The following is a 14,771-nucleotide window of genomic DNA, read 5'->3' as shown; positions in this document are numbered from 1 at the left end:
GTGTCCTCTATTAAAGCAGAGCTGGAGGCAAATGAAAAATTAATTTTAGAAGACAATCAATTTTATTCTACATGACTGTAATAAATAACAGCCCATCTGCAGACAAGTCATTAGGCCCTGGGAGGCTACATGTGTCACAAAGTCTAAATGACACACAAGGCCGAATTTTCCACCAAAACCAGAGTGAGCAATAAATAGTCCACCAAGGGCCATTCCCATTCAAAGGGTGCAGAGGATTCCCAGAAAAGTCAGGTGCACGTGTGAAGTCCTAAGCACTGACCATGATTTCAGACTGTAGAGTATTCAGAAATTCAGGTACTTGGTGGTTTGCTCTTCATGTTTTCAGTCCTTTCTGAATTCTGTGTGCAACAATAAATCAAGAGCTTACTAAATAGCCAGGATGCTACTTATGATACTGTAAACTTTGTGAAATGCACATGCTTATTAAATACAGCATAATTATCAGTTTACTACTTTTTTAACTGTTAAGATGCACAGCATTGCTTTTCACTGCTCTCTACACAGTCATCCCCACCTAGATTAAACCCTCCTCAACAAATAAAAATCTAGACAGTCTCAAATATATGAACTATGATTATGCTTAAGTAAGGATTTCTGAAGATCAGCAATGTAGAATATATGCAGAGTAACAAGTTCATAGTATTCACTTTACTGAAAATATTTTCCATTTATCACCATCGGTACACACTTCCCTCCATGGAAAAAAGAGAATATTCCTATGCAAGTTTGCACAGACACCCTGTAACCCTTCAAAAGAGTTTACCAGGCAATGCAAGTATACATTTATCAGCTCTTCCTACTTCTAGTCTGTGTAGTGCCTTTTACTGTAAGAATCCAAACACACAGGTTCTTTACTGGAATGGTTTGGGGTTCCAACACATACTTCCTCTATGTTTATTCCTTGTATAAGGACTTAAAAAAAAAAAAATCCAAATGTGAGATTAGCTAAATACAACCGATTTCCCACTTCGAAATTTGCACAGAACATTTCCTGACGTGGACCAAGGTAATTCACAGATTGATTCCTGGATGTGCACTGAGGTTTGGATGCTTTCTGGGCTGGTGATCCAAACCCACTGAACTGAAGTTGAAAGATTCTGGTCCTACAACATTTCCACTGCAGAATTTCACCTGCAATGAGGTCAAAAGGACAAAGCAATCTCCTCCTTCATGGAGATCCAAGCCCTTCGAGTTCATTCAGTCTCCTCTGCAAGATTGTACAGAAAGCAAGAGTTGGGTCCATTCCTGACCACTGCTATTTGTTTTAACACCCTCAACAGCATCAGTGAATTGAAAAGACTCTTATCTGTTCAGAAAAAGGACAGTTGAAACCACAGTTTCAGAATGGGATATTGTGAAAAATCAACAGAAGGAAAAGGAAGTGTTGCCCACAGTCAGACAAGAGAACTAAGCAATCAACAGAAGCACTTAAATAAAACTGCCCTTTGCCAACCTACTGCCTGTGGATTTGTTTACTATCACACAAGTTCTCATAGCACTAGACATCAAAGGGGATTATTTTAGAAACTATGTGACATCATCAGATAAACAACTTCATGTGCATAAGATGCTAAAAAGAGCTTCTAACCAAAAAGCAGAAAAGTGAACAGCAGCACCAAAAACCGACCAAACACCAATATCAAAATATGGTCAAGAATCTTAAACTTCTTGAGTTAAAAGACACTTTTAAAACCTGAAAGACAACTCAAAGACCATTCAATGCAGCAAATGAAACCTGCAAGTGGTGCCTGAGTTATTCTGTTGTTATTGTCAATGACAAATCAGTCTGGATGATGGGAAAAGTACCTGTGACAGCAAATGATGGGGGGAAATAACAGTCACTGAATAAGCCCATTCAGACCCTAATACAACAGACTATTTAAATCAAATGCAGTGCTGGTAGTATAAGCCCCTCACCTGCCTTAACCTGAGCAGCAGAGATGCTCATCCTTGCCAGGCATTTAAGGTCCTGTTAACAGCCAAGTTTAGAAAAACAACAAAAATATGGAGTTTATACTATCAGGAACTTTCACATGAATGAATGAAAAAAAAATTCTTATGAAGCATTTCTATCTGGATCAGAATACACCAGCATTAAGAACTCAACTGATCTTCATTAAGAGAATATGAGGTCTCAAAAATGTATTTAAAATAATGCCATACTCTGAACTACTCTCACAATCAGTAAAGATGACCACAATAAGTATGTCACCAATATTTTTTTGGTTTGCTTCCTCACCAACATAAATACAGATTCTCTCAGTGTAATAAAGAGTTATTTTTTCAGTCAGTAAGATTAAAAGCTAAAATCATAAACCTTTAAGGACTAATAATTAAGATGGAACAGCTTGCTAAAGGGCTGCTGATTAGGCGGTTGGAGTGGGGCACAAAACTAAAACTTTGAAGAAAGCATATTAAAAAGGGCAAGGTAAGGAAATGACCAGAAACCCCTCTAGGTTGGCATGAAAGAGAAGAGGACTTAGTTCATGAAACTGCAGAACAGAAACATTCCTGAGTTCCAGCAGAGAGAAACAGATTTGTTTGAACCAAAAATCAGTTGTGCAACAAATAAGGCAATTTATAAAAACAGAGCAGAAAGAAATGACAGTGATTCTGGTTCTGATGTGAGACAAGGAATCTTAGTTCCAGTGTAGGACAGCAGGATCAATTAACCCTCCTAAGCACTGCTGACTGTGAGAGTGAGCCAGGTTTGCAGCACATTACAGCAAGAACTCTGGCCAAACCCCTTCTGAGATGCTCAACTCAAGGTACTTTGATAAGTCACCAATCAGATACATGAACTGCCATACAAAAAACCCCCTATTTACAAATAAAGCTTTACAAGGTAAAAACTCCCCAAACCTACAAATACATCTTCCAGCAACAAGCTCGTACAACAGAGGGAAGAGAACACAGAGTTCATTACCTTGGGTCCTGTTTCAGGATCCACACTCTGCTCTTCTCTGACTGCCAGCATTTTACTACCCGGTTCACTTTCAGTCTTTTGAGGGGAGAGAGTTTGGAGGAGAGGTTTTGGGTTTTGTTTTTTAAACACATATTTTAGGTCTCACTGGAAAGACTTGATTTTTTTCCTACTTCTATTTTTCAGTATTATCTCAGAAGCTCTTTAGAAAATTGCCCTCCTTCAGCACACAATAACATTCAGAAGTAGGAGAGGAGAGCAGGCAGCTGCAGACACCTGCAGCAGCGAGGAGAGATGCCTTCATCAGCCTCAAAAAACAACAGGGATAAGGTTTCACAGACACAGGACATTCTCTGATTAACTGTCATCAAAACAGTCTATGAGCTAGCACAGAAAACTCGTACTAGGCAAAAACTGCTACATGTGTAAGAGAAAGTATCATGTATAATATTTTAAATATACTGATTAGAGGTTCTAAATGAAGCTCAAAGTAAATACTTTTTTTTTAACTAGCTTTATCTTCTTAATTAGCAACTCTTAAATTACTGTAACATGCAAGTAACTAAATCCCCCTACTGGCACAACGGCTGTGCCAGGAGCTTTCTTACAGCCACCTTTTTTATTTTTTTAATTGCAAATATACAAATGTTCTTCTCTGGAAGCAGTGGGGAATAAGACAAATCTACTCCTCAGGACACACACAGGATTTCAGGAAATCATTTGAGAGACAGAGATGGCACAATCTGAACACGACATGGTTGATTCCATATGGACCTTCCAAGGGACCACGGCAGGGGCTGCCTGAGACATCTACTCCCAGCTCCAACAACTCCCACGGCATCCAGTCATTCCAATAAAATCTTCCTTCCACAGCACAGTTATTTCTCTTCTGCAAAGTGGTTGCCCAGAAAGGCAAGGAGTAACCATCCCTGGAACTACTTAAAATCTATAAGGCGACAGCTCCAGACAACCAGCTCTGCCTGACCCTGCTCACACAGAGGAACTGGTCCAGATCACGGAATCCCACAACAGTTTGGCTGAAACGGACCTTAAAGATCATCTCATTCCACCTCCTGCCACGGGTAGGGACACCTTCCACTAGACCACACTGTTCTAAGCCCTGTCCAACCTGGTCTTGGACACTTCCAGGAACGGGGGAGCCACAGTTTCTCTGGACAATCTGTGCCAGAGCCTCACCACCCTCACAGCCAAGAATTCCATCCCAATATCCCATCTAACCCTGCTCTCTGACAGTGGGAAGCCATTCCCCCTCGTCCTGTCCCTCTAGATTCTTGTTCAAAGTCCCTCTCCAGCTCTCCTGGAGCCCCTTTAGCCCCTGGAAGGGGCTCTCAGGTTTCCCTGGAGCCTTCTCTTCTCCAGGTGAACACCCCCAGCTCTCTCAGCCTGGTTCCAGAGCAGAGGGGTTCCAGCCCTTGGAGCATCTTTGTGTTCTCCTCTGGACTCGCTCCAGCAGCTCCAGGTCCTTCTTTTGTTGAGGCCCCAGAGCTGGAGGCAGCACTGCAGGTGGGATCTCAGGAGAGTGACACAGAGCTGGAGAACCATCTCCCTCGACCTGCTGGCCACAGTTCTCTGATGCAGCCCAGCACATGGGGGGGTTCTGGGCTGCCAGAAACATTGTTGGGTCATGTGGAGTTTCTCAGGCACCAACGCCCCCAAGGTTTCCTCCTCAGGGCTGCTCTCCATCCATTCTCCACCCAGCCTGTGTTTGGGATTGCCCTGACCAGGCACAGGAACTTGCCCATGGCTTTGTCAAACTTCATGAGGTTTGCACAGGTCTCACCTTTCCACCCTGTCCAGGCCCCTCTGGATCCATTTTTTCCCTCCAGCGTGTGACAGCACCACACAGCCTGGGGTTGTCAGCAAACCATACTGAGGATGCCCCCAATCCCACTGTCCATGGCACTGGCAGATGTTTAACAGAGCCAGTCCCAACTCCAACCCCTGAGGGTCCCACTCCTCCCTGGTCACCACAAGCTGTTCACCACAGCTCTGAGTGTCACCATCCAGCCAATTCCTCACCCACCTAGTGGTGCATCCATCAAACCCACATCTCTCCAGTTTAGAGGCAGGGATAGCCATGATCCAGGTGCACCAAGACTAACCCAAGAGTGCTGACCTCAGCAATTCTGCAACTGCAGAAATGTCAGATTTGGAACCCTGTACACGTACAGTGTGAAATAATTTTGATTAACTTTTTTAACTAAAAAGTGGTCTGTTTAAGCAGGTTTGGAAACAGGAGAGAAAAATGACCCAGAGTTCTGCTGATTTAAGGTACCACAAGGGCATCCTAGGCTAAAAGTTCTCCTGCCACAGACTGGACAGAAATCAAATTACAATCTGAGAATGTTACTCACTTACATGGTTGTGAGAAGTACAAAAAAAATTAAAGACTTTTAGTCAGGACACCAAGACGGCTCCTAGAGCCCTGTCAGTCCATTGAGCAAACTTAGTTCATGTCCATAGCAAATGCAATTTAAAATAAACTTCTGGATTATTCCAAATCCTTTCTCTCTTATAAATACCTATAGTAAATTTTCAAAAAAATCGAAGTTGATTTCCACGGCTAGAGAGGCACTTTGGAAAAACTCAGAAATTTAAATTGCATTATAAATATATTTATGTGCATGTAAGTATTATTATTACACAACATGTGTATAGGCATATAGTAATTGCATAAATCCTACATTAAATCTAACTTCTACTTTTAATTTGTAGAGTAGTTGAAATGTGTTATTTGATGGAATATAAAAACTGTGATCACAGGAGCCTATGGTTGGGGACAACAGTGAGGAAGATGAACACTGAATGCAAAACATTGTGGAAAAACAGCATTGAGACTCCTTCAACTCAAAATCAGAGCTACCTCTGCTCAAAATATTGTCAAAATACTACCAGAGACAAGAGGAATGCAGAGGTGGCATTCCAAGGGGGAAGCACAACCTCCTGCCATGGAGCACATTTCTTTCTCTGAGCACAGGAAACCCTCGACAGTCCCAAAGTTGGTGAGATGTGTCAGGCAAGAGCCCTGATGATGCACAACATGACATATTTCAGTGCATTTGAGTCATATGCACTCACTTTCAGACCAAATAAAAGAGGTAACATCTTGATTCTGAAAACATACTTTTCCTCCAAAGCCCCCAAAGTAATTTTTCCTGTGTTTCTCCCTATTTAACCATCAGATATTCAAGGAAAATAATCTGTTTTATAGAAAGAGCAGAGACAAAAAAAAAAAAAAATTAAAAATCATTACAGGAGGTGACCTCAAAATTCCAGGTCTACCCTACACTTCGTATGTCACACACAACTACACAAGTGTTAAAGGCAACTGAACTGTTGAACCAAAATGGAAAAATATTTCAAAATAGTTAAGATTTTCACCTGATTCACTGATACGATACATCACAGAAGGTACCCAGCTCAAGAAGGACAGAAAAAAAGCTGAATTGCAGGGAAACTTCTGAAGGAACATTTATTAAGGATCTTTTCAATACTTACATTCCTATTGTACACTGTAAAATACATTTCAATACTTCAGTACTATGTGCCAAATCCTTAACTAATCCTGTCACTAGAAACCTTCAATTAATGGCAATATTAATGGAGCTTTATGTAGCATAGATAATAAACCAGATGCATAATACAGCAAGATACCTCAAGTTTTACACATTACTAGTAAAAAGCCCATTAATAAAGAATAATCCAATAAAAGCTCTGTTTGTCGTGGCATTACCATACTTTTTAGTGTAAGGAAAAAAAGAGTCTCCCTCTTAAATAACTATTAAATGCTTGGGGTTCTAACATATTGCTGCAAGCTATAATGGTTATAACTGTTAATCCAATACACCTTTTATACAAACCCATAAACACACGAGTGGAAAAATAGCACAGATGTTCATCTCTAATGCAATTTCCATCCAATTTCCTAAGTGCAGTCCCTGTGTGCAAACTAGCTTAACGTTATGTTTAGCTTGCAAATTCTTTTAATAAATAATGAATGCAATAAAACTGGTAGATCAATGGCAAGCTGAGAAATCATAAAAAAGCCTTTTGTGCTCGTGCTGTTGCCGATTTCAAACTTTAATCCAGCGACAGATCAATACTACTTTTTCTTTTTAACCCACCCCATAGATAGCAGGCAGACTGCATGTAGGTTAAACGCTGGTACCAGATATCAATTTCCAGAAACTTGATAACATCAGACACAACTGCAATTGAACATTTTATACCTTATCATATGAACAACATACACTGCTGAACATCACACCTGAAGCCACTGTACAGTAATAAAGTGAGCGCTTTAATTGGGTTCAGTTCTCACTTTTTGGAGAGGAGGTATTTGTGAGGGAGTCAAGAAAGGCTCTGACACAATCTATTTTAATGAGCAAAATGGGCTCAGCAGGTCAAGATGTACTGACAAGGAAATATAATCTCCCCACGCCTGCCAGTGACAATAAACTTTATATGCACACGCAAAACAACAACATGGCTGCGCTCCCAAAAATAAAGGAAAGCAAACAAATTTCTGGTTTACAGGACTAGGATATTGGAACCTTCTGGGGCAGGTATCAAAGTGCATTAGTTAGTAGGTATCGGTGTTTCTTACTGGAGGCTGGAAAGTAGAGTGTGAGGGGAAACCCTATTACTGAGTCCCTTTGGGTAACCCTGCTTTTCCAAGAGGGAACAAAGATCAAAAGCATGTACCCCGAGGGACAGTTCTAATATCCAGCAGGATAAACCTAAATCACTAAGAATCAGTACTAACTAACACACTTGTGCTTGGGAATGCAGGGTTAACTGTAACATATAAAAACCGTGCCTTGGCTCACACCAAAGGAACACACCACAGACAGCAGGAACTCTGAAACAGCCTCGTTATGTTTGGGTTTGTTATTCGTGTTGTTTATGTAAATAATCATTAAAATTATGCATTTCCATACACCCACAGGCTTTTATTACACTGATAATCACACGAAGGACTTGCAAAAGAAACCAGACGGGAACGTCCTAGGTATTTCAAAGATCTGGATAATTCTGTTACCAACTCCAGAAAATCCAAAATTCTGATTTCTGGAAAAGGCACAAAAGGGATTAAAGATCCCATGTTCAGGAAGTACAAGATCAGATCCAAAATGGCAGTAACACAATTCCTTCAGTAAATATGTCCCACCTGTGAGAAGAAGGGCTCAGATCCTAGAAACATTTCTAAGTTCTTTGCCCTTGTTGTGGCAAACTGCCCCTGGCATGAAAGGGAGGTTCACCTCAGCAAAGTCAAAACAGGGACTTTACAGCCCAGATTTCAACCCCTTTTTAATATTGATCCTGACAAACAGCCCTTACACGAGGCCAATTCCAGCCTGTAAGCAAGGAAATAAACAGGGCAATTCTTTCAAAACAGCTCACACAGCTCATTGAAATATTTTCTGCAAAACTGCTACAGTAGGTAGAGACCAGTTTCTCACTCCAAGGCCACTGAAACACAACAAAACATGATTCTCTAATTCAGTGTTTTTTCCTGTGCTCCTCAGTCCCACCAAAGTTGATTTTCACTGCCTTTAAAAGCAGTGCCCAACCAGAGGCTGCGTGTGCAGCCCCAGCGTGAGAATAACTCCCCATCCCCAGAGCTGGTCCCTTCTGGAGCCTTTCTTAGCATAATGCTATTGCCACACATTGATATATTGGTGAGAGAAAGGCAAATATAACAATGCTAAAGCTTAAACTCATTTGAATAAACTGTGAATTTCTATTACATATATTGTTTCCTTTATCAAATTGGAACTACTGGAGCAAGAATACCAAGAATGCCAACATAAATCTAGATCTGTTACAGCCAGTTTCTCCAATTTATTCTCAGAAGCCTTAACGACAAAAAGTCAAAGTTCTTCTGTTCAGGGGAGAGATTAGAAAAATGAACACTCCTGATAGTTTTTAAAATTAAAATAAAAGAGAAATCAGGTTTAACAAAATGATTGCATCAAAATCCTGTTTTATCCTCTGAAGAAAAAACAAAGACCACGAGTGGTTTAATAAACTCTACTGAATAAAGCCAATAAAGACTCTGTATAGCCTACGTGGGAAATAGATCTTCACTATTCACGGCAGAGTCCTTTACACTTTGTGCAATGTTTCCTAGAATTTAAAGCTGTTCCACAAAGACACATTCCAGCCTTCTTTATGATTTGTGCTCCACAGGTTCTGCTCCAAGATAATGGATACCAGACTGAACCGATCCAAAATTAACGGTGATCAGCAACTTTTCTAACGTATCTGGCCTTAAATGTTAAGTAGGAACAGAAACATAATAAATAAGTACTTTAAATCTAACAGATGTTGAATCCAGACGTATTTAGCTTTAAAAGAAAATTATTAATGAGGTAAAAAAAAAAAATCAACCAAAAAAAAAAGAGAAAAAGCCTTACTTCAGCCTGTAATCAATTTGGACACAACGATATTCTATTTATAGCAACACTTTTAACATGTTCTAGTCTTATATTATTTATTCGGATCATTCCTATTACAATGAAATATTAATGCTGAGAAAGTGGTTACTCTATTAAGGAGCTATCCTATGTTTAGATTTTAATATTGATCTCCACTATTTGGGAATAATTAATCATTCTCTAAGAACCTGCATTTGCCTGACTCTGTGTTCTAATACGATCAGAAGTTTAGCATCTTCCCCCACAATGATGCCACGATCAAATTTATATTTTGACCTATTCCTAAAGGCAATTTAGTTATTCCAACAGAAGGGGAAAAGGGGATACCGCCACTTTAAAAGCTTCAATCTCTTTGACATTGCTGGCAGTGTATGGGAACATTAATGCATCTGTCATGATAACAAGCTAAGAATAACATCTAGACATCAAACCGAGCAGAGAATCCATCTGAAGTGATTCATTCAGATCTGTCTCATTGATTTATTAAACACAGGGCAACATCTGCAGCCTCACAGAGCCGCTTGGCAAAATTAATGCAAGATCAATTCAAATGGAAAAAAGTGCAAAAGAGATAAATCAAAACACAATTTGCATGCAGTTCCACAATCAGGCTTATTGGGTGCAAATGCTCAATTTTCCTCCCAAAGCAAATGAGTTTAAATGTTGTTTTATCTTCGTAGAATTGTGTGATTTGAAGTGACAGTGAAGAGTTCTGCAGGTTGAAATGGTGAAAAGAAAAAAAGGAGAAGAAATGCTTGCAAAGACCTTTTGAATATGCAACAAGAATATCATTAATACCTAATTGTTTAGCTTTTTTGTCTTTGCTACAAAAACACAGTATTTTTCAGTTGTAGAAGTCTCAGTAGAAAATTACATATGTATTATGCATATCCACATGCAGGAAACACACAAATACTCCATTTTAGAGGAAAAGCAAGTTACACTTCAAATGGGGAGAGCTCTAGTGCTACGAAGAAAGAAGGGAATTTTAATCAAGGGTTCTCCACATTAGATATGCATCTGATGAAAATATTTGAGCATTTTAGGAGTTTTGAACAAGCATAGACTTTCAAGGTGCCCAGAAAGAAGGAGGGATTTTTCCAAAAGTGTGACTACTCTGCTCAGAAAATGGAAAAATTCCTTTCTGCACCTCAAGCAGAATCCACTATGCTACTGATCTCCCTCCAGAGTATTTGAAGGGAGCCTCCTCTCCAAGGAAGAGAAGGAAACTGAGAAATTGAGCTTTATTTATTTTAAAATGCTAGCACCTCCAAAATTCACAACTTTGGCCAAGTCTGAATGCGTGCTAAATATTTACTTAGTCAAAGAAGTTTATGTATAATCAGATGTCCACAATGACTATCAATATACAGGAAGCTCTGTGCAGAGCTGCATGACCGGATTGCTTTAATTATAATCTTGACATCAGTCTCCTAATAAAAGACAGAGTATTGCTGACTATAAGGTAGCTTTTAATAGACAACATGACTAGACCCTCCTAATCTCATAAAATAAAATGTCTGCGTTTACTGCTTAAATTAATTCCTAGAGCCTTTTATTGTATAGCCAAAGCGGTACAAAATATTAGCCTAACTGGATATTTTAAATCATAAAAAATACACCATGCACTGAAATTCTGTTTTCTGGAAAGTATTCTGACTATTCACTGAATAATCCAGACCAACATTATGCTTTTTCAGTGGCCAGCAGCGTCCACCAAATACAGAACCCTATAGAAGAGGGTGTATGATCGTACTCATATAATCCTGTCTTTAAAGACTGACATATTTACAATCATAAGTATGTTCTCACTACAGTTTTAAGTTTCATTTTTAAATAAATCCTCATTATAGTTTTTTTTTTTTTATTTTAAAGAAATGTTATGCTTTACTACCAAATTTAAGCATGTGTCCCTAATTTAAGTAATCTTGTAAGGTATTGCCAATCAGGAGCCACATTTTGTCAAGATGTTGTACTCACTACTCACTGGAAGGTACGACCTGGAATGAAATGAACAGTTAGTTTCAGTTTTACAAGCCTTGTTTCCCAATTAGACTGCATGATGATGGCTAAACATTGTAGGAACATTTTGTTTACATGTGAATGAAAAATTAAATAGCAAATGTGAATGTACTAAAAAACCACTCAGGTCAAAGCTGCTGGATACAGGTAACTGCTGTTACACACAGAACACAAACACACCAAACAACTTTTGCTGATGGGGGTATTTCTCTGCAGACAAACTCAATTAAAAAAAAAAGGGGGGGAAATAGAGTAAGCAGGGGAAACAGAATTTCTCTTTTTTTCAGTTATACATAATAGATGGTTTGCATTCCAATTAAAAAAAAAGCTACAAGTGTACACTAACGTAAGACATGCTGACTTTTAGAAGTCAACTAACAGTGAAAATAATGATACCCAGTGTTTCTTATTGCTTTTTCTGGCAGCTCGTGAGTTTAATGCAGTATTTCTACAGTATCCAAATACATACATACAAATCCCCAGAAATTAAAAAAAATATTTATTACAAAAGTAACATAATATTCCTAGTTGAAAGTAATGCTTCTGAAGATCACATTTTTCCAAGTGTTTACTTTCCAGGTACAGAACTAAATCCTGTGTGCACGGCTTTAACAGTTCTACCACATCTGATTTGTTTGGTAACACTGCAGTGCTTCCCAGGTCACTTCACAGCAAACACAAATAATTAGATTACTCGTGCATTTAGCTGTTTTATCCACCATTCTCTCCAGTAAGTATGGACTGATCAAGGGGAAATAATAATCTGTAAGTAAAATGACGTATGAAAAGCATTCAATTAGCATGATGGAACACAATTAACGTTAAGTCACAACCCCTGAGCGAAGTTTCAGGTGTGCTGGTAACGCTCCTCATGCTTCACACCTGAAACACTGAATGCAAAACACATGGGTATCAGCAGGTTCCTGGAACCAGTGGCGCTTCCATGAGACATAAACAAAGGCTGAGTGACGGTTTCAGTAAATATTTGGGGAAATGCACCAGGATTTGTTTTTCTTGAACAGGTAAAAATACAATGTTTACAAAACAGGGCAGGGAGAGCTTGTGCTTAAGCACATTCAACACGTGTGTTCCTCAGCTGAGAGCTCTGGCTCCGCTCAGACACGTTCCTGCCCTGGTAGAGCCCCCTCACACTCCTCCTGCCTTATTTCCAGTCTTTGGCCTGGGCTCTGTTCCACTGACTGCTCCTTTCAGACCCCCCAGAGCATCCCTTGGCTCCTCACCTGCCTCCCTCCCCACTGCTCCCTGCTTTACCTGTTCCCTCATCCTATCACAGCCATAAGTCTTTGTCAGAGGGGAAAAAAAAACAAGAGTTGTGAAACACAGGTTTTAAATATTTACCACTTCAGCATTTCCAGATCTTAAATCACTGGTTGTAAGGAGAGAAGAAACCATCAGATTGTATCTACAGGCTGTATCATCATATCAGATCCCGTACTTCCCTGAGGGAAAACTTTGGCATGATCACAGAAATCAAGAAGATGTGTTTCTTTAATCGTCAGCTTTCGTGCTAGTCGAGTTTCAGAAACATTTCAGAGAAGCATTTACATGTTAAACGTGTCCCTGAGTAATTAAATGTATTTGAATAATATTAATTGAAGTCTCAGAGCTTACTTATAAACCCATCACTTGAATACAGCAGTAGGTGTGATGTCACCGAGGTGCCTGACATTGAAATGGGCAGTGGGAGAAGGAGTTACAGAAACAGAACAGAAGCAAGAAAAGAAACACATAGTTCGTATTAATATACCTAGGAATTAAGTACATCTCTAAAACGACACCTGTAACATAAAATGATTTGAAACAAAGGAAATACTGCAATCAAAAAAGGACGCCCAGTCTGCTCCTACTTCGGCTCACAGCGGCGAGAGCAGGATCAGGCCCCAAATTAGCACGAAATCAAGTTGTTATTAAAAAACACCCACGTTCAGTGCTAAGCAATTCGTGACATAAACCCCAAAGTTAGTGAAGATTTGCACGCTGCAGGTCGGGTATCGCACCCAAAGCTCTCTGAAAGCTCTGCACAGAAAGTTTGCTGCCACAGAAAGCAGGAGCACGCTGGCAGGCAAATGTTTCCGAGGAAGTCCCTCGCCAACTGCTGAACCAGGGAATGTCATCCCCAAACTCCCTGCCTTCCACTCTGCCCCACGGCACCAGCGTTTCCACCGAGCCCCGAGAGGGTTTTGCGTTTATTTAGATCATTATCATTTCTAAAGGCAGCAGCCGCGAGGTCACAGCCCGGGACCGTAACCCCGGCTCTGCAGGACCCAGCGGGGATCCCCGGGCTCGGCAGGGCCGGGGCTGCGGCCGCTCCGGAGCTCGGACCGAGCGGTTCCAGCCCTGCCCGGGGCACCGCCGAGCGACGGGTCCCGGGCAGAGCCGCGAGTTCCAGAGGGAGAAAAACAGCGGAGAAAAGTTTCCGCTTTGTTTTTTTTTTCGAGGAGTTGTCTTCGGGAACTACCCCCGGGGAAAAGTTTGGAGCCCAGCGCGGAGCCGCTCCGCTGCCCGGCGCTCCCGGCACCGCGGGGCTCCGGGAAGCCGGGAAAGTTTTCTACGCCGGCCCCGCCGCCCCCGGCCCCGCTCCCCCGCACCCCCCCGGTGCCCCCGCACCCCTCACACGACCCCAGAGCCGCGGGCCGTGCGCTCACCTCGCGTTGGTGCAGTCGTTGTACAAAGTTTCGAAGTCCTTCCTGGTGATGAGCTTGCAGCGGTTGACGCCGGGCTGGATGGCCCCCAGCCCGCGCAGGATGCGGACCTGCTCCACCGTGCACACCACGGGCGATATATCCAGGCGCTTCAGCTTCGTGTAGACCGTGTGCAGCCCTCCCACCAGGTGCTTGAGGAAGAGATCAAAGACCTGCGGCAGGCAGATCAGCTCCTGCCCCTCCACGAGGAACGAGGCCACCTTCACCCCGTGCAGGTCGACCATCTTACACTCGTTGCCGCCGCCGCCGCCCGCGCCGGCCCCGCCGCCGCCGGCCGAGAGGAAAGTGTTGACGAGGCTGTTGGTGAGACGCGGGGACTCCGCGGGGCTGGAGTAGAGCGGGTCCGCCCGGAACAAGCCCGCCGAGCCCCCCGCGCCGCCGCCGCTGGAAGTGGCGGCGATGACGGGCGGCGCGGACACCGCCATGGCCGGCGCGGCTCCCGCGGCTGCTTCAGCCCCGCGCTGCGCTCCGCGCGGAGCCGCCGAGCCGCCCGCACGCAGCGCCCAGACCCCTCCCCAGCGCCGCCGGGGGAGACTGACGGCGCCCTCCAGCCAATGCGCCCCGCCCGCCGCCGGCACCGCCGCCGCCAGTGGCTGCGGGCGCGGGCGGGGCGGGGCAGCG

The 14,771-nt window shown here is 42.3% G+C and overlaps 1 protein-coding gene across 4 annotated transcripts in view; it reads right to left on the bottom strand.

Moving 5' to 3' along the window:
• The window catches only part of DACH2 (dachshund family transcription factor 2), a 248,298-nt gene extending 233,723 nt beyond the window's left edge, over positions 1–14,575 (bottom strand). For 3 of the 4 annotated variants that reach the window (XM_027645383.1, XM_027645384.1, XM_027645387.1), the window contains exon 1: positions 14,094–14,575. In XM_027645383.1, the coding sequence (XP_027501184.1) occupies positions 14,094–14,575 (482 nt within the window). Of the gene's footprint in view, positions 1–4,988; positions 5,112–14,093 lie in introns of those variants that run through there. The other variant, XM_027645385.1, reaches the window with a different exon arrangement.
• Positions 14,576–14,771: the final 196 nt, after the last annotated feature.

Source organism: Corapipo altera, unplaced genomic scaffold (genome assembly GCF_003945725.1).
Source record: "Corapipo altera isolate COAL_440 unplaced genomic scaffold, ASM394572v1 65, whole genome shotgun sequence".
Classification (NCBI taxonomy): Eukaryota; Metazoa; Chordata; class Aves; order Passeriformes; family Pipridae; genus Corapipo; species Corapipo altera.
Note: the sequence above shows the minus strand (reverse complement) of the source record. Positions and strands in the feature narration are given on the sequence as shown.